This window comes from Zonotrichia leucophrys, chromosome 1 (assembly GCF_028769735.1).
Source record: "Zonotrichia leucophrys gambelii isolate GWCS_2022_RI chromosome 1, RI_Zleu_2.0, whole genome shotgun sequence".
In the NCBI taxonomy this organism is placed as follows: Eukaryota; Metazoa; Chordata; class Aves; order Passeriformes; family Passerellidae; genus Zonotrichia; species Zonotrichia leucophrys.
Window position 1 is genome coordinate 73,956,015 of NC_088169.1, and position 21,159 is coordinate 73,977,173.

At 38.5% G+C, this 21,159-nt stretch overlaps 1 protein-coding gene across 1 annotated transcript in view; it reads right to left on the reverse strand.

Moving 5' to 3' along the window:
* Nucleotides 1–21,159, reverse strand: part of DDX10 (DEAD-box helicase 10) — a 152,242-nt gene that overhangs the window by 49,989 nt on the left and 81,094 nt on the right. The window contains exons 14-15 of the mRNA XM_064717978.1: nt 5,666–5,779; nt 3,299–3,460 (exon numbers count right to left, since the gene is read on the reverse strand). Coding sequence (XP_064574048.1) covers nt 3,299–3,460; nt 5,666–5,779 — 276 coding nt within the window. The remainder of the gene's footprint in view (nt 1–3,298; nt 3,461–5,665; nt 5,780–21,159) is intronic.

The following is a 21,159-nucleotide window of genomic DNA, read 5'->3' on the forward strand; positions in this document are numbered from 1 at the left end:
AGTTGTAGGAGAATTCAGCAGCCAAGTCAGAAAACCAAGAAACAAAGTTGTCACATCTGATATTGGAACATGTCAAATGGACAAAGATCTTCAGCAGTCTGCTTGCAGGAAGGAAATTTAAACAAAGATAGGAATTAAATAATTAGCATTACTGCAGAAAGGACAGGTCAGATAACAAAGTTCATGTTATGACATGATGTATTTTGGCTCAAAGTGAAGCACAGAGGATTTAAAAAGAAGCAATGACAGTCACAAGTGATGGATTTAGGACTTTGTATAAAGGGTTCTGCTGAATGCCAGCAAAGGGATATATAAGATGGGATTAAAGTATGTGACTTTAAAAAGCTCCTCTTTCAATGACACAAGAAAGGGCACTAAGACAGACGCACTTACACAAAATCCAAAGTCATGAAAATCAAGTCTCTTAGTCTTTTTACTGCTCTCACACCCTTTACTGGTAACACAGTTGAATATTCATCTTTTAGGTTTCACCCTCTCGCTCTTAATGAGGGCAAGAAATAACTTAGACCACTTGCCTGTCAGGCTTACATAAACAACCAAACTTTTAAACAGAAATTCAGACTCAACTAGTATCTGCTGCTGAGCAATTATCTTTTGGGAAGGCAAACCTTATGAGGTGGGAGAATTTTTAAATACCATTGGGAAGTCACTGTGAAAATGGCCATGTAGCTCGCTTTTATCCTTTTATCGTGAGGCACTTCACATCTTCCCCTGGCATTCTTTCGTTAATGAAGGATAAATGACTTGCCCATTAACAACACAATAAATTCCAAAAGCATCAGTGAAAAAACAATGACTGAAATAGCTAAAATAATGTTTATCTATGACATTTACCTATGATTTTTGAATTATGCCACAGAACCTTCCCCTACAGTGTGAATTTTAAAAAATGCACATTTTCTGGTAATGAAAAAATTCAGTAGTATCTTCTCTACCTAGTAACTATGTAGCTTCTTCATGAATCACTGGAAGAAGGAATCTTCTGGTCACAGGACCAGTTAAAGTTGATCCAAAAAGAAGGAGGTATGCCTGTCTCTCCTTGGATGAGACAAAAGAGCAGGGCTTAGCATATTTTCCCTATAATTACTACTACAGCTGTTTCCTAAGCAGCAACAGTTGACTATCAAGAATCCCATACATAAATGGATGACTCAGTAATAAGGAAGAGCAAGAGAATCAATCTGTATGTCAGCCTTACCTTATATAACCTGTATTAATTAATACATGAAATGAATTGGTATCCTGAATGCCTTCATTCAGGATACCAATGTAGTAGTGGGGAGAGAGTTTCATCTTTACCCACAAAGGTTAGTGAGACAATGGGACGAAAAATGAAGTTCTACCAGAGAAACACCCATCACCTTCCTGCCCTTTCTTTGCAAGTTTCATCTTATTTAAAGTTGGATGTTATAATTCTAAACTGTTATAAGACTATTCCAAAAATTAAATGACAATCAGGTAACTGAATACTTAATTATGTACAGAGAATTTACATATGATGTATTTTTCACCTCAAACTGTGAAGTTTCAAATAAAAAAATCGGAACAATGTCAGATGTGTGTCAGTCATGCAGTGACTGAATGGCAGCCCTTAATACTAGACAATCATTTCACAGGATGTCAAACAGAAGTCTTCTTTTTTTTTTTTTTAATCTATTTCATTTATTTCCTTCTTTTTGTATACTATCATCTATTTTATTTCATTTTATAAAGGATAATAGGTGGAGTGTGAAAAATACTCATGCACTAATCTGCAAGAAGCTTCACGTATGACACTTTCTATAATTAAAAAAACTCAATGATATTGATGTGGCCAGTCTGGTAATTTTGTCTGTCTCAGTTTTGAAAAGAGGCATTCTCTTTTCATAGTATCTCCACAGTTTAAGTACTTTTCTTCAGTGCAGGGAAATATGTGGTCAACATCGTTTGTTCCCCTCAGCACTATAACAATGAAGCTGCGCTAACAGACCAAGAGATTAAGTATTTTATCATTGAAGTCTGATGCCAAACCTACACTCAAACTCTATGAATCTGCTAGTGAATAAGAGATTGACTGCAAAGTCACAGAATCGGTCTCTCCTTCCCTGTTCATTAAGTGCATCCTTGAAATCTGATTGCATTGTTTTCTGTAAACGACTATTATTTCACTTAGAGCACAGCAAACATGGTTTCTTTTCACCTCCTATCAACTGGAACCCTTTGCTAAAAATGATGTGAGTTTTTTTGTATTTGTCAAATGACTGCAACAGGACTAGAGGAGCAGACTCACATTAAATGTGTGAAGTACACTTTGACATTAGCTAGGATACTTCATAGCCAAAACATGACTTGAAACTTTCACAAATTCCTTCCAAATTATTTTGTTCCAATTCAAACACTCACAAACACAGGAAGATCTTGCACTAACTACTTACAATCAGTGGAAAGTCAAACTAAATTAAGTCAGCATTTACAGAACAGGACAATAAAGCAACACTTTTTAACACTTCAGAAATTTGAAGCTTTGAGTATAAATCAGGCCTTTAACAACACATAGTTGTGGAATCTTACAAGTATCCATTATCTGGAGAATGGCATACCCATCTCACAATCACTAACAGAAGGACCCCTGAGCTCAAAGACACAGCTCTGTTCTATATGGCAGGTACACAGCAAGGTCAGACAACCCAGATTTGGTCCATAATGAATAATAGAGAAGTAGGTGGAAAACTTGTGGTCTGCAACTTTTAAAGGTTTTTAAACACCAGAGAGAAGCCAGACTGCAGATACAGATTTTTTTCAAGTCACAGCCAAAATCATATAATGTAGTTTGAGTAATTCATTCAGTAAATTCTGATAGCCCTAAGCACACTAACACAAAATGTTAACACTTTGGCCTAGCTGAAACGTGACACTAAATGTTGAGCAAATGGTAGTCTGAAGACATTTCAGAGATACTCTTTCACTGCCAGCAGGTTTTAGAGCATATATGCCTAATAATACTTTCTTTTGGTGAAACAAACCCTTCCAGTGAACACTGCTTAAAAAAAAAATACTCCTACTAAATTTACCTAACTTTAAAGTTGTAGATAAAATTCCACTGTTACCAACACTTAATGCTGAATAAGGCTTTGTGCTATCCAGCTATTAAAAGTTTCCTGTGAGCAGTGTAGTCCTGAAGAAAACTGAAGAACTTAAATGAACTTGTACTACATTTATTTCACTATGTATTTAAAACCTGAGCAATCCACAGGGCAGTACTTCTGTACATCAGTAACTGAGGTAGAAATCAACTTACCCTATGTTTTTCCTTTACTTTCTTCCTATATTCTTCTTTGTCAAATTTGTCTTCTTCACGCAGGATTTCTTTGGCTTTATCTAAGTTGATACCACTGGCATCATCTTCCTCATCTGCTTGTGCCAAATTGGATTTCTGCACAGGTGGCCACTGCTGCACTAACTGAATTAGAGATGCCAGCAAGAAAAATAATGGTTAGAATCATTTTTTCCACATCACACTTTTGGTGTCTTAAACATTCCAATACATTTTTTTTTCACACCAAATAAAAAAAGTCATCTGCAAGGGAAACAAATTAATAGACCTTATTTAACACCACATTCCGTTTAAAATTATTATTTTAAAGTAAGTGTCTTCATTAGCTCACATTATTGTTTAGTGAACTCACTTCAGTCTCTTCCCTTATTTTGTCCACTTTCCTGATTAGAACAAGTAATTTCTAATCCTGCTACTCATTTGGGGAGAAAAAACTACTTGCTCTCAAGAAATGACTCTCAGAAAAAAATGTCAGTAAATCTAAACAGTACTTTTCATGTAAATAATCAACATTCCAACATATTAACCAAGACAAAAATTAGACAAACCTTCATTCCAGAATACACAAAAAGAAAAACAAAAAAAACATGACTGCAGGTTCATGTTTTGAGGGGAGCAAGGAGAACAGACATGGAAGGGTTCTTTGGTTATTGTACTAAGACTGTATTGGAAATGTTTGATGACTCATGCTGATGAAATGTTTGATGGATGACACACTGAACACATCCAGGTTCCCCTAAATATCTGAAACTGAATTCAAGACAAAGACTATATATTCACCAAAAAATATCCCCATCTATCTTATGACCTAGTAGCTTATACTTCAGGATATGAGCACACACCTTCAAGGGAAAGTCTTTGCAAAATCATTCTTGCTCATGGATTGGTAGAGTACTAACTCTTGAAAGGAAAGTACATGGCAGAAAATATAGAATGCTTTTCAGTACAAATGCACATTTAGGACTCCCTAATGCACACAGGCTGTTTATTTAATAGGTACAGATAAATCCAACCCATTGTTTCACATCCTTTTGTAAAATTGAGTTTGTGCAGTTGTATTTTCTAGAAAGAGACATTTTTAGAGGACTATCAAAGAGAAGCATGCAGAATAGAACAGTAAAATTTCAATGCACAATTTTACACAGCTCAGGGAGAAAAAAAGCAAGAACAACATCCACAGATGCAAATTCTGTGTTCCCTTAAATGTCACCCCTTTTCTATTGTACTGCTTTTCAAACTACAATCTTTGTGATTATTTTTCTCCCAATTCTTCCCCCTTTTTGCTTCATTGCATAGATACCTAAAACATTTGCATATGAATTCTAAGTTGACACAACAGCTTCTGAATATCTAAAAATATCTGACATCGTTTTCAGTCAATGGGGCAACCTCAAAAACCTTTTACATTCTGCCTAATGTCAGTAATTATGCATATGGCTACACTCCCTTCACCTGCAATATAAAATGCTTTATTTTGTCAGAAAAAAAAGCAAATTATATACTTGTAAATGTGACCTCTCTTTATGCCTTACTGAAATTATTATAAAGCGGGGCAAAAACCCACCCTACTTTTATCTTACTGCTGGAAATGGAAAAAACAACATGCACAGCATCTGAAGCTGTGAAATCAAATTATAGACAAGTTCATGGAATGTGGACATTTGCTAGTGAGGTTATTTCCACAGGGAAACCCTAGAGTGACCAGCATCCACAATAGTTCCTTTCAGTATAAAGTCAATAAATTTTTCTATTGCTCTACTAAAAGAGCAAATTAAATAACTGGAAAATTTCCAAGCACTGCTACACCAGCACCAGTAGGCCAAAATTTGGTACTTCCTTAGCTTTTGTAACAAAACTTTTAATCTAGAAATAGTGAATACTGGGAAGAAAACCAGGTTCTTCTTTCAATTCCAGTACATTAACTCAAGACTTGGGGGAGCTTTAGCAAACAGCTACAGGAAAATTGTTTTACATTTCTGTGAGAAAAAAATCCAAGCTCTTGATTCCACCTGAAATTGAAGATAATAGGCAGAAAAGAGATACAATTCTGTACATCCACTTACAGCTCTCATACAAGTATCTTATACATACAAAGATGAAAAGAGGTCAGTGCTCAACATTTCTCTTTTTCTCCCTGGAACTGAATTCTAAATGGAAGCTGAACTCTTTTGCAAAAGGTAAGCCAATTACAAATACCACACATTTTTTAGCAGTGTGTCTTTTTATACAATTATAAAGTACATTTTTGACTTTATAGAAACTACAAATAGAATACAGAAATATAGAAACTTCAATTCCCAAAAAAATACAATTACTTTTAAGTGATCTTACCTCTCCATCTTCAGTAAAAACTATTTTTGTGTTAACTTTAAATTTCTTCTTCAAGATTTTTTTGGCTTCTTGGGTCTTAGTTGCTTTTTTCTTCATCTTTAATTTTGACGTGGTCTGCATAAAAGAAAGTAAGGTTTCTTATGAGTTTTCTACTAGTCATAGAGTATATACTTCAAACTTTCTTAAAAGTAATCAGATGTATGAAAATTTAATTCCTAAAGTATGAGTAAGAATAATTTCCAGTAAAAATCAGCCTGTAAACCTTTTCATAAAAGCGCTTTAAGCAGGATGCATCATCAGAAATTCATGTACTCTAATAAAAATGTAGCATAATTTAAATCCTGCCAGCGCCAGGACACCTGGCTCATTCAAATCTCACTAACCTTTTAAGGACAAGGACACCAGATTCACCAGCTTATGCTGTTAGCAAGCCTCATCAGACAAGAAATGCAGTATAACTGACTTGAAGCCAGTAACTACAACTGATCAGAGACCAATTTCATCTCACTTGTCATCACATTGTCCCAGGCCCCACAGTAAACCAGTCTGAGCTATCTGTGTGTCAATGAATGCCACAAGTGGCCATGCAAGAATACTGCTACTTCATAACTTTTGGCTCTTGCAGAACATCCAGGAGGTGTTCAGAATTAAATACCATTTAAATTTCACAAAAGTTACTAGCATCATAAAAGAAAGTAGGGGGGAAAAGTGATGAAGACTCCAGAGCAACTAATGAATGAATCCACAGAAATAGTGAAATCCACAGATGGCCTATCTATGTTTCCCCAAGGCACTCACCAAGTGGCAACATCAAGGAACTAAAGAATGTGGAGATTCACCACCCCCAACTCTTCTACCCAGAAATCTCCTTTCAAGAAAAAAGGCTGAATGCGTTCTAACATCTACCAGGGCACAATACACAGAGGACATTTTAAGCAGTAACTGACATTACAAAACTATTTTACAGCAAAAATATTCTGAAGGAATATGTGGAGACTCCATAGGAGAAGGCCCACAAGTCATTCATCATCCCACTAAGACTGCAATCTCTCCACTACTCAGAAGAAAAGTGCCTGAAAAACAGTCACTAAATTGTCTCAAATTCTAATAAATAACAGAAAGCAGTCAAAGCAACAAGAAAGAAAAAGAAAAAACTGAACTTTTTCTCACTTTCATTTTTTATTTTGGTCATTTTAATCAGTTTCCACGTTCTATACAAAATCTACTATAAAAAGAAGCAAAAAAACAGTAACTCAGAAAGTCACTGCCATTATGGTCAGCACACTAATGCAGTGAAATTTGAACTATAAAAGAGAAAAATTACAGTCCTTCTAACAGGAAAAATGGCTTGTGACAGCTACTGCCTGTGATATCAAGTAATGACCATATCTATTATAGAAAACAGTAACAGTAGCAGCACTTTTGTCCTCAGTATTGTCAAATGATTTTTGCTGCACTGTGCAGCTAGCACAGGTTGGGTACATCTGTAACAGCTCAGAAAGCTGTGCTCATTACTGCTGCTTACCCTACAAACAAATTGTTTCAGAAGCTGCATTAGCACAAAACCCTTGCCTCAAAATACAAACTACTTAGTAGAACAACAGGAGCTGTCCAGAGGAAGAATTTAAAGAGAGATGTAATTCAAGGTGGTGGGACAATACTATTCACTACCACCGCATTTTCTTTCAGCAGCTGCTTTTGGCTTTCTTTTTTTAATAAACAGTCCTTTATTTCTGCACTGCCAGTATTATTGGTACCAGCATAAAATGCTACTATAAAAAAAATTACTGTAAGATTGAAATTGGTACATCAGAATTTTGCAAAATTGTATTTAACTGTGAATTTCAGCTGTTTACATTTCTTAAAAAGGGTTTTCCCAGCTAAGGAGCACAAATATCCAATGAGTTATCTTTACATGCACAACTAGGCAATGTTTCCAGTTGTACCTTGTTCCCCCCTCCTTCCTCTGAGTTTGATTCAGTCAAGTTGCATGGGAAAAACGGGATAATACAAAGTTTCCAAAGAAATAGAAGGAACAAGAGGAGAAGAAGAAAAAAATGGGAAGCTAAATTCCCTCACTAAAGATTCAAAAAGCATAGTGTAGGATCAGTGGGTGAACCTGACAGATTTATAATATTCCTTGTGCAGCATTACACAAAGGGATCAAAATTTTTAAAACTTACAGAAAAAAAAGCATGAGTATAAAACACTACACAATCTTTAGATAATTAAACTGTGGTTTTTATTAGGACACTGCATTGGGTTTGCATGGCCAGCTTTTGGTACCAGGGAGGCTGCAAGGGTGGATTCTGGGAGAGGCTGCCAGAAGCTTTCCCCATGTCCAGCAGGGTCAGTGCCAGCTGGCCCCAAGATGAACGTGCTGCCAGCCAAGGGCCCACCAGAAGTGATGGCAAAGCCTCTGTGATAACATATTCAAGTAGAGGGAAAAGGAAGTTACTGCACGGATGTAACTGCAGCCAGAGGAGAGGGCAGTGAGAACTCGTGAGAGCAGCAGCCCTGCAGACACCAAGGGCAGGGCAGAAGGAGGGGCTGGAGGGGCTCCAGGCACTGAGCTGAGATTCCCCAGCATGGCACAGACCACAGGGAGGCAGCTGTGCCCCTGCAGCCCATAGAGCACCATGGGATGCAGAAATCCTCCTGGAGCCCATGGAGGGGATCCACACCAGAGCAGGGGGATGCCTGACAGAGGGCTGTGACCCCACAGGAGGCCTGTGCTGGAACAGGCTCCTGGCAGGGACCTGCAGACCCATGGAGAGAGGAGCCCACACTGGAGCAGGTTTCCTGGTAGGATTATGACCCACGCTGGAGCAGCCTGCCTTGAAGCACTGACCCACACTGCAGCAGTTCGCAGAGAACTGTTGCCCATGAGAGGGACCCCACACAGTAGCAAGGGAATGACTCCTTACCCTAAGCAGTGGCAGGAACACCATGTGATGAACTGACCACAATCTCCATTCCCTGTCTCTGTGCCACTGGGGAGGAGGAGGTAGAGCTGAGAAGGAGGGGTACAGGGAAGTTGTTTTAAAGGTCTGATATTACTACTCATTATCCTGCTCTGATTTTGTTAACAATAACTTTAACTAATATCTCTAACTTAAGTCTGTCTTGCCTGTGATGACATTTGTTGGGCGATCTCTCCTGGTCCTTATCTCAACCCACGAACCGTTCGTTGTATCTCCTCTTCCCTGTCCAGCTGTAGAAGGGCATGACAGAGAGGTTTTGGTGGGTGCAGGCACCCAGTCAGGGTCTATCACTACACTGGTAGTTTAGCTTTCTGAGCACACTACAAAGGTGATGGCTATCAAGGCTCCTTCAGCTTCAGAGACACTCCCCTGACTGACTCATAGTTTAAGACCAGATGGGCTCAGATATCAAAACATTTTATCACAGATGTAGGCACAATTTTCCAAACTACATGACTTCAGTATTCAGCAGTAGAAGAAGGGACCTTTGGTGTGTTAGGGCAGTGGTTTCTGACATAGCTTCTCTGTTCCAAGGGGGAGAATACATAGTCCAGGGTAAGAGTTGGGCTGATCAGCCATGGAGTGTATACAGTCCTGGGGCTACTGTGCGATCCCATACATGCTGCTTTGATTCCCTTCTGGGGATCTCTTTCACATTCTTCTGGAGTCCCTACATAATCCTAAAGTGTCCCTCTTCTGTCATTTAATCCTCTCCCTCCATGTGTCTCCAGTAGCATCTTTCAGAGGATCTATTCCCCACACTCTAAGAGCCTCTTGCCCTACTTCCTGCTACTTTATATTGAACATACCTCTGGCCAGATGTTTCTCCAAGTGGCTTAAGTCTTGATGCAGGATGGGTTGTTTAAATACATCTGAGATCATGGCCTCCTCAATGATCCATGACACCCTGTGACCCTCTCACCCAAATCTCTAATGCCATTGCCTGTCTTTGCTTTGACCTCACATTTGAAATACGAATTTCCCATCAAGCAGGAGTCTGATTAATCTATTTTAAACTGGATATGAGACCTCAGGCTTTCCTAATCTTCAGTGCTACCCCTTGGTTCCCCGTGTTTTCACACCACTCTGCTTACTCATTTCCCATTTTCATCTTTTGGACTAGGAGATAGTTGAGCACGGACAAGCAGCACTGACATCCTCTAGGGTTTCATCTCTTTTCCTCACTAAGAGCTCACCACAGCAGCAGGCACCACCAACTGCTGCAGGTTGCCAGAAGATCCCTGTCAGCTGTTAACCTGAAGTTCTGTAGAGAATACAAAGGCAGCAGGAGTCCTGACTCCTCTCTGCCCAGTGAACACTGGGACTGGGGTCACAGGCTGTGCAGGCAGAAGCATGATCACACCAGCAGATATAAGTGAACAGAGGGTTTCTGCTGACAACTAGACCCTGCTTCTAGTGCCAGAGCAAGCCATGGGCCTGGGCATATTAAAGTGAGCAGAGAGGGCACAGCTGTTGTCTACACTGATCAGCTCATTGCAGGCCCTGCTCAACTATTTACCTCAGTACATCCCTTTCTAAAGCTGAATTATTCCATCAGATAAGCCATTGATCCAAACAAAACAGCATGGGTGATCTGGGCTCAGGGTTTCACAGCTGCTGTTAAGATCCCAAAGGAATTCTGCATCTGAACTCCAGGTGCAAGCAGCAGTTTAAGCACCAGCTGGTGCACACACCCCTCTCTGTCAATGAGAAGAGGCTACCTGCTGCTCGCCAGCAGGGACGTTTTGCCCTATGCCCAACACAACAGGCCTTCAATCTCATCTTTTCTTCTACAAAGATGCGGCAATAGTTAAACTTATCAAACAAAACCAGGGCAATAATTAGCCTCTTTAAAATGACAGATAATACTTAAACATTATAAATTAAGAGTCACTCAAGTTTATAAAAAAATCCATAAAATGTAGGATCAGCTGCAAAATTGGGGGATTTTCTACTGTTACTAATCTAAAGCCGAAATTTCTTTTTCCTTTTGTACATGCCAGATGGTTTGCTGGATTATTTAATGAGTAACAATAAAACCTAGCTCTTACAGGCACAGAAAATTCAAACATTTTGATACAGAATCAGTAACAATACAGCTAATATGGAAGTTCTTTTCTCTTTTTCTTTTCCAAAAAGGAGCAGGCTTTTGATTTCGGGGTTAAAACATCTGATATTCTTAAGCTGAAATAAAAAAATAAAAAAGGTTTTCTGAATGAAAATACTGACAGGTTTAAGAAATAAGATTCACTATTTTTCCAATTATAGTATTTTCCTGAAGAGACAGGGCACAGAAACACAGCCATCAGTAAATTTTGCTATTATAATATTTTTTCTTATTTATACAATTCTGAAGTGATTAGATAGATTTGAGCATGTAATCCTCAGTAACTCAGGATCTAACAACAGTATCTTACCACAAGCAAGACAAAACACATGTACTTTGACCTTTGGAGTGTTTCTCATCATTAACTTAAAGTTATTTGTTTCTAACTACAATTTTCTTTTTCATTTCACCTCAACACACCTTTGAAAGCAAGCACAGAACACTCACTAGAAAAGCTGCCTAAAGACAGGACTACATTATTGTGGCAGGCTAAAATATCAGTAGGAAAGAAAAAAGTTTAGAATCAATTCTCCAGTCCCACAAGCTAAAACAAGCATTACTGCATTTCTAGAGGGTTTGTGAGCTTTTCTTCTCCCTCCTGCTTGTATCATACAATTCCTAGGAAGAATGGGGCCATACCTGGAAGTATTTTCCAGTCCCATCCAACATTATTTTACCAAGAATTTAACAGCAACTGCCTCTGAGAAATAAAAATCAATGTGGGACTTAATTTCACAGACTTGTTTTGTATTTCTTGAAGAAACAAGAAACAAGAGGAGCAAGTACTATCACATCTGCAGTATCACCAAGTATGTCAGTCCCTCTGTCGAGCTACTGCATTCAGACTTGGATGTCTATTGTATTTGCAGGGAATGCCCCAACAAAGGCAGGAATGATGCATCCGACTCCATCTTTTCAGAAGGCTAATTTATCACTTTATAATACTATATTATATTAAAAAATACTATACTGTACTAAAGAATACAGAAAGAATACTTACTGAATGCTAAAAAGATAATAATGAAAACTTGTGACTCTTTCCAGAGTCTCAACACAGCTTGGCCATAATTGGCCAACGAGTCAAAACAACTCACACCAGAATCCAATGAAACAATCACCTGTGGGTAAACAATCTCTAAACACAATCCACATGAGCAAAACACAGGAGAAGCAAATGAGATAAGAATAGTTTTCCTTTTCTCTGAGACTTCTCAGCTTCCCAGGAGAAAAATCCTGGGCAAGGAATTTTTTCAGAGAATGTGAATGCCACAGATGTCATTCCCCACAGAAGGCTTGCAGACTGAAGCTACCAAACCTTAGACAAAGAAAAGCACTGGGCTCCTCTTTGTGCCATGGAAAGCAGAGATGGTTTTCATTCAGTAGGCACCACAGAACTTTGAAAATACTAACTATCCTCCAGTCACTAATCTAAAGGAGCCTCACCATAAAGCCTTACCTCCCAAACCCATAAACTTCCCAAATTCTGACTACAAGGCTTTGATTACCTACAATGGAGGAGAGAGGAGTTTAGAGGGAAGTTTTCACTTCTCCTGAAAAATATCTAAAATATCACAGAAGCAGCAGTGAGTTACAAACGTCACTCCTCACACATAATTGCTATGGATAAGACAGAAAACATCAAGAGAAGCAAAACAGTCAGACTCTGAAGTCCTGTCCATTTTACTTCAAGCACCTACAAAATGCTAAACACCAAAAGCTTCCTATTGATAATACAATTTGATTCCTATTGAGTATAGAGGCTAAAATCCTAGGATGGGGTAGGATGGGGCATGACCACAAGGGGATGCAAGGATGCTGCTTCATGATCTGTGGTAGCTATAGCTAGGTAGTCTTTATTTTGATTTCCAGTCCACTTCTCTAAACAACAGCTATTTCTGTCCTTCCTAACTTCTGCTGACTGCTCATAAATCTTGGTCCACTTTGCACTGTTGTGAACATCAGAACAAGCCAAAGCCACTGAGAAGCAGCAGGGCAAAGCTGCTTCCACAAAAGAACTACCTCAATCTTCCCTAGGAAAACAAGCTTCTTTTGTTAGCCTGTGTTGTTGTTCTACTTTTTATGTAATACAGGTGTGACTAATTGTATTGTACAAGTGTGGCTTTGGTGAAGTATTCTAAGTTTTTGCCTTTTAATTAAACGTTAAAAACTAGGAAGCTTAAGTTCACCGACACTATCCAAACAACTTGCACAGCATTGGTAGAAGTCAATGAGGACAGCTTTTATCACAACAGTTGTGAAAATCTGGAAATACGTAGACATACTGAAAAGAAAAAACAACACTCCTTACATGTTTTCTATTTGCTTCTCTATGAATTCTTAGAGCATAGTAATCAAGCATGAAGATCAACATGATCTTCAATTTTTCAAGGGGTGGCTTAAATTAAAAGGCTGGACTGATGTGGGTCTTGTTGGTTTGGGGTGTTTTTTCTTCAGGGTATTAGTATGTGTGTGTGTCTTACTTTGGCTTTTTCCAGCTAGTATCATGCAAGATTTCAAGCAAGATGCTAAAAAAGCAAGAAGCTGAAGTTATTGGTTGGTAATTCTTTACATAATACCACAGTTTGATCAGGGAAATTCTAGACAGCTAAATTACCTAGTACATCTATTAATTATTTCCTTTCTAAATCTAGTGACATAATGTTGATTTTATAAAGAGACCATTTATTTAGGAGAGAAAAACTTACATCAACAACTGCATATGGCTTTTACAGTAACAGTTACAAAGGAAAGACCCAGGTCGGTATTCAAAAGAAAAACAGCACTCTTAGCACAAAGAATAGCCTAGACATGAAGTATTTCAAAATCACAGCAACAGGAGAAACAAAAGTCATGTAAATAACAAAACATTCTAATAACCACTTTTCAGTATTGCTTACTGCATGTCATGACTTAACCTCAGCCAGCAACAAACCACAATGCAGCCATTCACTCACTCCCCCTACATCAGCATGGGGGAGAAAATCAAGATGGATAGAAATGAAAAAGCTCCTGGGCTGAGATAAAGACAATTTAATAGCTAAAGCAAAGGCTAAGCATGCAAGCAAAGCAAACAAAAGAATTCCTTCACCAACTCCCATGGGCAGGCAGGTGTTCAGCCATCTCCAGGTGAGATGGCATGCATGATGCCAGAAGGTCTGGAATGTCCCTTGGATCAGCTGGGGCCAGCGGCCCGACCTGTGCCCCCTCCAACTCCTTCTGCACCCTCAGTGTCCTCACTGGTGGGGTGGGGTGAGGAGCAGAAAAGCCTTGGCTTGGTGAAAGCCCTGCTCAGCAGCAAAGAAAGCATCCCTGTGTTATTGACAATTTCCAGCTCAAATCCAAACCACAGCCCCATACCCAGTATTATGAAGAAAATAAACTCTATCCCAGCCAAAACGAGCACATCACATTACAGACAAAGACCACCAGCAGCTCATCACACTACCGTGTCCCAGTTAAAATTGCCTTTCAGATCAAAGAAAGAGACACAGATGAAATAAGCCACAGCAAAGGCAGACCTGTACTATGGCAACCACACTCTTACCCAATGGTTTGATTACTGTTAGCCCAAGAGACTACATCTGAATCGGAGTTTCACTACAGTTCTGAGCTTAGGTGCAAGGGTTTGGTGAGAATTGATTTCTTGTTACATAATATACTACTATTCTCCAAAACAAATTAAATTAAGCCAGGAAAGTTGAAAATAACTAAATTTAAGATTAAAATTTCAGTGCTCAACATAAAATGCAGGAGGTAGGATCAGAAAACTTTGCCACTTGCTAGAACAACTGGAATATTCTGCAATATATTTACATTATGACCTTGGCACTGTGTTTAGACCGGAATTTGCTATAATTCCTTCTATTTTAAAAAGGTGTTTATTTAGGAGATTGTTTTTACTTGTATATAGACTATGACAGCAGAAAAGAAGGAGAAACAGGCACCAGTAAATGGGTCCCTGTCCAGTATTTATCTCTAACCACAGACAAGAGCCAAGCTTAAGTAGAGAAATCTTTATTAAATAGTTCTTCAGTGATTAATCTTACTCCCATTTCTGATACCACATAGCAGCATTTCTCTAGAATACTTCTAAAACACAGAAAACAACTAAAATAATCTCCCACAGAATTGTTACACTTTTCCTAGGAATGAATGCATACTCCATGTGATACAGGACTCTTCATCTCAGCAGCTGGGATCAAGACTTAAAAATGAGAGTTTTGGCAAAGGATAAACAGAGATGGAGGATAAAGTTTCTTTAACAAGTAGGTAAAAAGAGAAAATATTAAGAAAAATATGTTAATATTGCAACATTTATCATAACTGACTGAACTTATTTTGTCAATTATGACTTAAAATCATAACTACTTATACAATGGTAAAGACAAAACATTTTCAACAAAAAAACTATTCTTTTAGGATATTGGGGATTCCATCAGTAGGTCTGTATTTCCAACTATGAATTTAGATGAGAGAAAGGATTTTTTTTTCCATACCCTCCCATATCTCTGCATTCATTCACTTTAAGAAGTTTAATTCTCCTTTAACCATTTCCTCTCATTTCTTTACAGGTACTTTAGAAATGCCTGGTTACTGTTCTTAATCCTGGAATACACTTTCTGCATCCTCACAGCAGCATTTAACAGTGACAAAATTTAAACCAAATCATGAAAATGTATTTTTAAGTGAATTTTCATCCCTAAATTCATGAGAAAACTTTGATGCTTTCATGTTCTATACTGAATAATAGAATGTTAATGTTTTACCCTGACATAAAATCCCAGAATACCAGAAGGAACCATGAATGAGCAGCATTGCACAATCAATTTTTCATGCTTTTTTTGCCCTCTCTCTTACCCTCTCCCTCTGCTTTTTTCTTTTTATTTTTATATTACATATTTCCAACTTCTCCACAGAACTGGAAATGCCTTGCTGAAGAGCCAAGCCCCCCCCCCCAGCCCACGAAACAAATATTTGATTTACAGATTATAAATTATGCAATTGTAAACACAACTCTATCTGTATATGCCAACAAACAGTTTTTGTCATTCATCTGCAAAACCACTGCAGCTCATTTTCCTAATCTTTAAGTATAAGACTATTATACAAGAAATACAGGCAAAAAAAACCCACTCTACATTTATTGTTATATGATCTAACACGAAAAAATCCACTTCTTGAGAAATTTGTGAGTTATAAAATAATTAGATAATATCTCACTCTGAAAGATATGTCTATTTAATGCACTGGAACACAGAACTTTTCAGTATAGTTATTGCATTAGGCTGAAAATCTCTATTATCTGGGAGCAACAACATCCCCTTCTAAAGCATTAGCCCTTTAGCAACACATGGCCATCACTTCTCATGCAGCTTATTTAAGTGAGCTTTAATAGAGAACACAGGACCATTCACATATTTCTAGGCAAAAACTAAATTAAGTTATAATCACGTATGCATGACTAAATGAAGATAAAGACATTCCAGAATACTGTAATTCAAAATCAAACACATTAACACAGCTTTGTTAATATTCAGCATCTGGGTTGGTAGAAAAATGTATCTCCAAAGAAACTTGTATAAGTCAAGATATTAGAATAACTCAGACTGCCTCGGACTGTAGAAATCAAAGAAGTATACAATAATGATGAATCCCATTAGTAACTGCAGTGCCAGATCAAGGCACAAAATGCCTTCATTCCGCTCCTCTCTGCCATTATAAGCTATGCACCCTTACAACAAAATCTTCTTTTGACAAAATCCAAACTGAGCACACCATTTCTCCAGGACCTCTACAGCCAAGAGAAGTAGACACAACATCAGTGAACAAGCAAATCCCATTATTTTGTTGACTGCTATTTACCCTCCAGAGCTTCCATTTTTGCAAGCAAGGAAAAGCTATCATGAAGATGCTATTTCCATTACAACCTGGCAAACTAGGAGAGCATGATCATGTATTTGATATTGGACAAAATTACAAATTACTTCAAACCTAGGCATCTCCAGTCAGTCACTTCTAAAAAAACCCCTCAATCAAACAAAACCACACTCAACCCAAACCCCATACCATGCTAAGGTGGAGTTGAGGAGCTAAGAAAATTGCACTTTCTTTGCAACTTTTGTTCTATTATAGATCTCCAACAACGATGATGTTGAGATATTTTTTAAGTTTTCAGCAGGTGAAAGATTCTGCTTATTCATCCCCCATCAATCTTCCACATGAAAGGTCCACACTCAAAATGGGAGTGAGGGGAGAAAAGTAGGAAGCGAAAGGGAAGGCTGCCCTTCCCTTAAAGATGAAAAGAATCCTTAAGTCCTGAGGTGTGCTGAGTACATACATATGTTCTGGACATATAAATTTTGACAGAAGGAGCAATTTCCAGCAAAACTAAAAGTCCACACTTAATATCTTACTGCAAGACAGTTAAATTGAAATATTCTGAGAAACGTAATCACGGGATGATAGAGCCAGAAGGCAATGCTAAGCTGACATTTAATGAACTGATTAATTTGGGTTTTTTCTAGTTAAATAAAGATCGTTGCGTTTAATGTGACTATTTTCTAGGAGTTAGGACACAGTTATTCTTAGGAAAAATAGGAAAAAAATACTTTTCTGCATAATCATTAAGGCAGCCAAGGCTTAAATAAATGTCAAAACATAGTTAAAATTATGGCTTAAAAATACTCTGCAGAAGAAAGATCAAAAGGTGGGATGAGAAGACCAAACTTCCCTGCTGTTTTTCTCCAAGGCTGAATATATTTTATTGTGTGTGATAAGCATGACCTTCCTTTCTCCCCAGAAAGCCACAGGCCTGGCCCCAGGAACACAGCAGCAGTCAAGGCTGAAGCTTCTCAAAACATTTTGTTTGCTACATTCTCCTGATCTGTCATCAGAAAGTAACAAAAACTTTACTTTGCAGAGAAATGTATTATCTCAACGCCCTCTCTCCCTCCTTCTGAACAAGCTAAAACCACAACCTATGTCCATTTAATTGCCACCACAAAAATATTCTCCACAGGCTCTGACCACAAATAGCAAAGACTGCAGATGTTTTGAGAAAAACCCGAGTTTTGTTTATTTGACCAGTGTGTACTTTTCAGCAGTAATTAGTGTGACAACCACCACTGTCTTTAAGAGAGCCTTATTTCCTCTTCTGATTGACCCACACGGCACATCCTCCTTCCCTTCCCCTTCCCAGGCCTCTGAAGGTAATGCTCCTCTCAGTGCACAGGAGCAGACACAAGTGAAGCCATTCCCCTGCCCCCACCCACACACAGCACCACTACAGAGAGCAAGAAGATCCAACACTGACTGCTTGGTGGTCTGAGAGGGTTTATCTGTGACACGAGGCTTGGTTGAATTTTGTTCCCAAACAAGGAGAGCAGAGCCCAAGTGCCCCAGGGGCTCCCCAGTAACCCCTCAGAAACACACCAGAGAACTGGAGGAAAGAACAGACCAGCTGAGGGAGCTGCTCACGGCTGCCAAGAGACCTGAGAAGAACAGAGCTGGCTTCTCTCAAACAAATGTCAATCAAGGATAATCTGAACAGACAGAAGCTCTTCACAAATAAAGGCAGATGCAGATACCACAATAATAACCAGGAAAGATATTTCACATCTATTAGTTATCTTCTTTAAAAAAGGTTCAGTATTTTGACTTCTTTTTCCATGTATTCAATACAGACTTAAAATGCTGCCACAAGTGGTCCTGCAGTTCTTTTACACAACTCCACAGCTGCCCTTTGCTAGCACTGGTCATTCCTCAAAGAGAAAAGCTGGTGCTCCAAGGATGTAGAACTGGCAGAAAGCTGGCACTACGACTAGAAGGGCAAAGACAACTGAGCTTCCAGCAAAGATGATATGAAAACTGTCCATACATTTGGAAGGAAAAAAAACCAAATAATTTTCCCCCCAATTCAGGCATTAAATGATTAGGTAATCCCCATTAACAGAGTTATCTTCTACCAGTTGTGGTTTTTTGTTATTTTTTTTTTTTTAATGAATCTTTCTTACTGGATGTAACAGTTGATTTAGAAGTGGAAATAGCAACATTTAAAAGAAACAGCGAAGGGCAAGGAAATCAGGTTACTCCAGCCCATGACAGGCCCTCAGACTGAACTCAAAAGGATGCAAAGCAGAAAAGCAATTTTTAGAGGAATGATGGATTACAAAAATGAAATGGAAATTGGAATAAGAAATAACCTACAGCACAATAATGCCAAAGGCACAATTGCAAAAATAATGTTTCTTGACTCTTTAGACAAAGGCAATATAACAGGAGTAACCAATTTAACTTTCTGTGGAACATTTAAAAAGAATTCATGCTAAAAAGTAGTAACTAAAGTTTAAAAAATGGTCAAAGAGAGTTAAGAGAGGTGAAGGATTAGAACTGCTACAGTGACTACAATGATCTGTGTTGAAAGACAAATTATTGAGGTGCTACTGATTCTCCTCAGTCACGTCCACGGTTCCTGCTCAGTGTGCACCCTTAGTTTCTCAGGCCAAGTCAAGATCAATTAGTTTATGACAGTTGTTCTGAAAGTGGAACAAACATCTGTCATTAATAATACACAATGTCTTAAAGCTTATGGTGGTCGATTAATTGCACTCTAACACTGAATCTTTCCTCCTGAGCTGCATGTGCTCTGTTAACTTTGCTACAAGCTTTTAGGAAAACTTATGTTCTGGTTATCCTATCTGAGCCATAATACTCGTATTTTAAAGATCCTTGGAAGAAAGTCAAGCTGAAATCAAATTAGTAATTATTTCTAGAGAAACACACTGGGCCTTAGAGATGTTCAGAAATTAACATAATCTACTTGTTATAGTTATTTCATCATCATAAATTAACTTTGTATGACATTACATACTCTTCTTCTCCCTTAAATTTAACTGCACTGGTTTTGAATAAATGTGGATTTTATATTCTGCATAGACAGAAAAACAAGTCTGCAGGGATAACACATGAAAAAATGCCTTGTTAGTTATTCACCAAAATATATAGTTTAGACCTAGACATTTCTTGCGCTTACTGAAAATCCATAAAAATTTTACAATGAAGTTTCACAAACCAAAGTCAATGGAAATGCATCACTGATTTTAGCAAAAATGCTCTGAACCCACCAAAGGGAAGGCACGTGGCAGTGATCAGTCATCCCTGCCTCTTCCTCGTTCTAACACCACAGCCAGCACTACAGGAAAGCTGCATTAAAGCACAAGCAAAGAGAATAGGGATGGCATTATGACTGGAGCTCCAAGCACCAGAACATTCACAAGAAAAGGTTCAACAGCTGGAGATGGAAGACATTTCTGCCATCCAAAGAGATGTCTTGATTCCTCCCACTGAGAGCACAGCAAATTGTTGTGAAGTCTGTTGCAGGACACGCCGTGCTCCAAGGTCAAGAGCTGGACCAATCCAATTCAAGTAATAGGAACTGAACAACACATTCCCATTCCTGAAGCGTCTTCATGAGCACTGACAAATAAGCTGCAATTTGTTCATTTTCAGGCTTAATTCCCATCCTTGCAATTCACACAACATGGTCTCCTGAGAAATTTCCCTAAATTAAGAAATCTCTGTTGAAAGATTATCTCTTGGCTGGACTTCACTTCTGTACCACCAAAGACTTATCCCATTTGAGCATTAGCTAAACTCCTGGGCACACACACAGATTGCTACATTGCCTGAAGTGAAGAAGTAAGCTGGAGCCACCAGGCACACCAAAGAAAACAGCCTGAAGGTGGCAATATAGTGGGGAAACAGCAGCTTATGTTAGCACAACTGGGCCACTGCAGTGAAGTCATGAACCCCAGCCCAGTCTGCCCTACGCTCATTCTGACTCCAGCAAGGTGGAAAAGCTCACCTTGCTCACCTGGAACAACTTCACACACACTACTCCATCAAACTGGTGTTGCAAAAATACATGAGGTTGTAAAAGTAAATTTAAATGGATGAAAGAAAGAAAAAAATGTGTTTAGGATTATGAATCTGTTGTCACTACTAAAAGAAAATAGAGGGTAGCTGCTGACAGGTCTCCATTAAAAATAAATTTAGATAGCTAGCTTAAGAAAAAAGAGAAACATTCATCTCTTCCAAAAAAAAATTTCTGAAGCAGTTTCAGAGAATGCATGGGTCATGTGTGGCAGATGACATTTGTTCAGTTAAGAATAATCTGCCTGAAAGTCGACATTTCTGGGATGGTGAGAAATATTTCCCATTTTAACTGCAAGTGTTTTCACTTTGTGCCAAGAGCCACCCAGTGACCACAGCTGGAAGAAACCCAAATGCTGCTTCACTTACCCAGAATGTCAAGGCAGCTGGAGACACTTTTAACAGCAAAAGTTAGGAAGAGCAAGAAAACCAAGAATAGTAGATTGACTGCCAATGTGGAAACTGGATTTCAA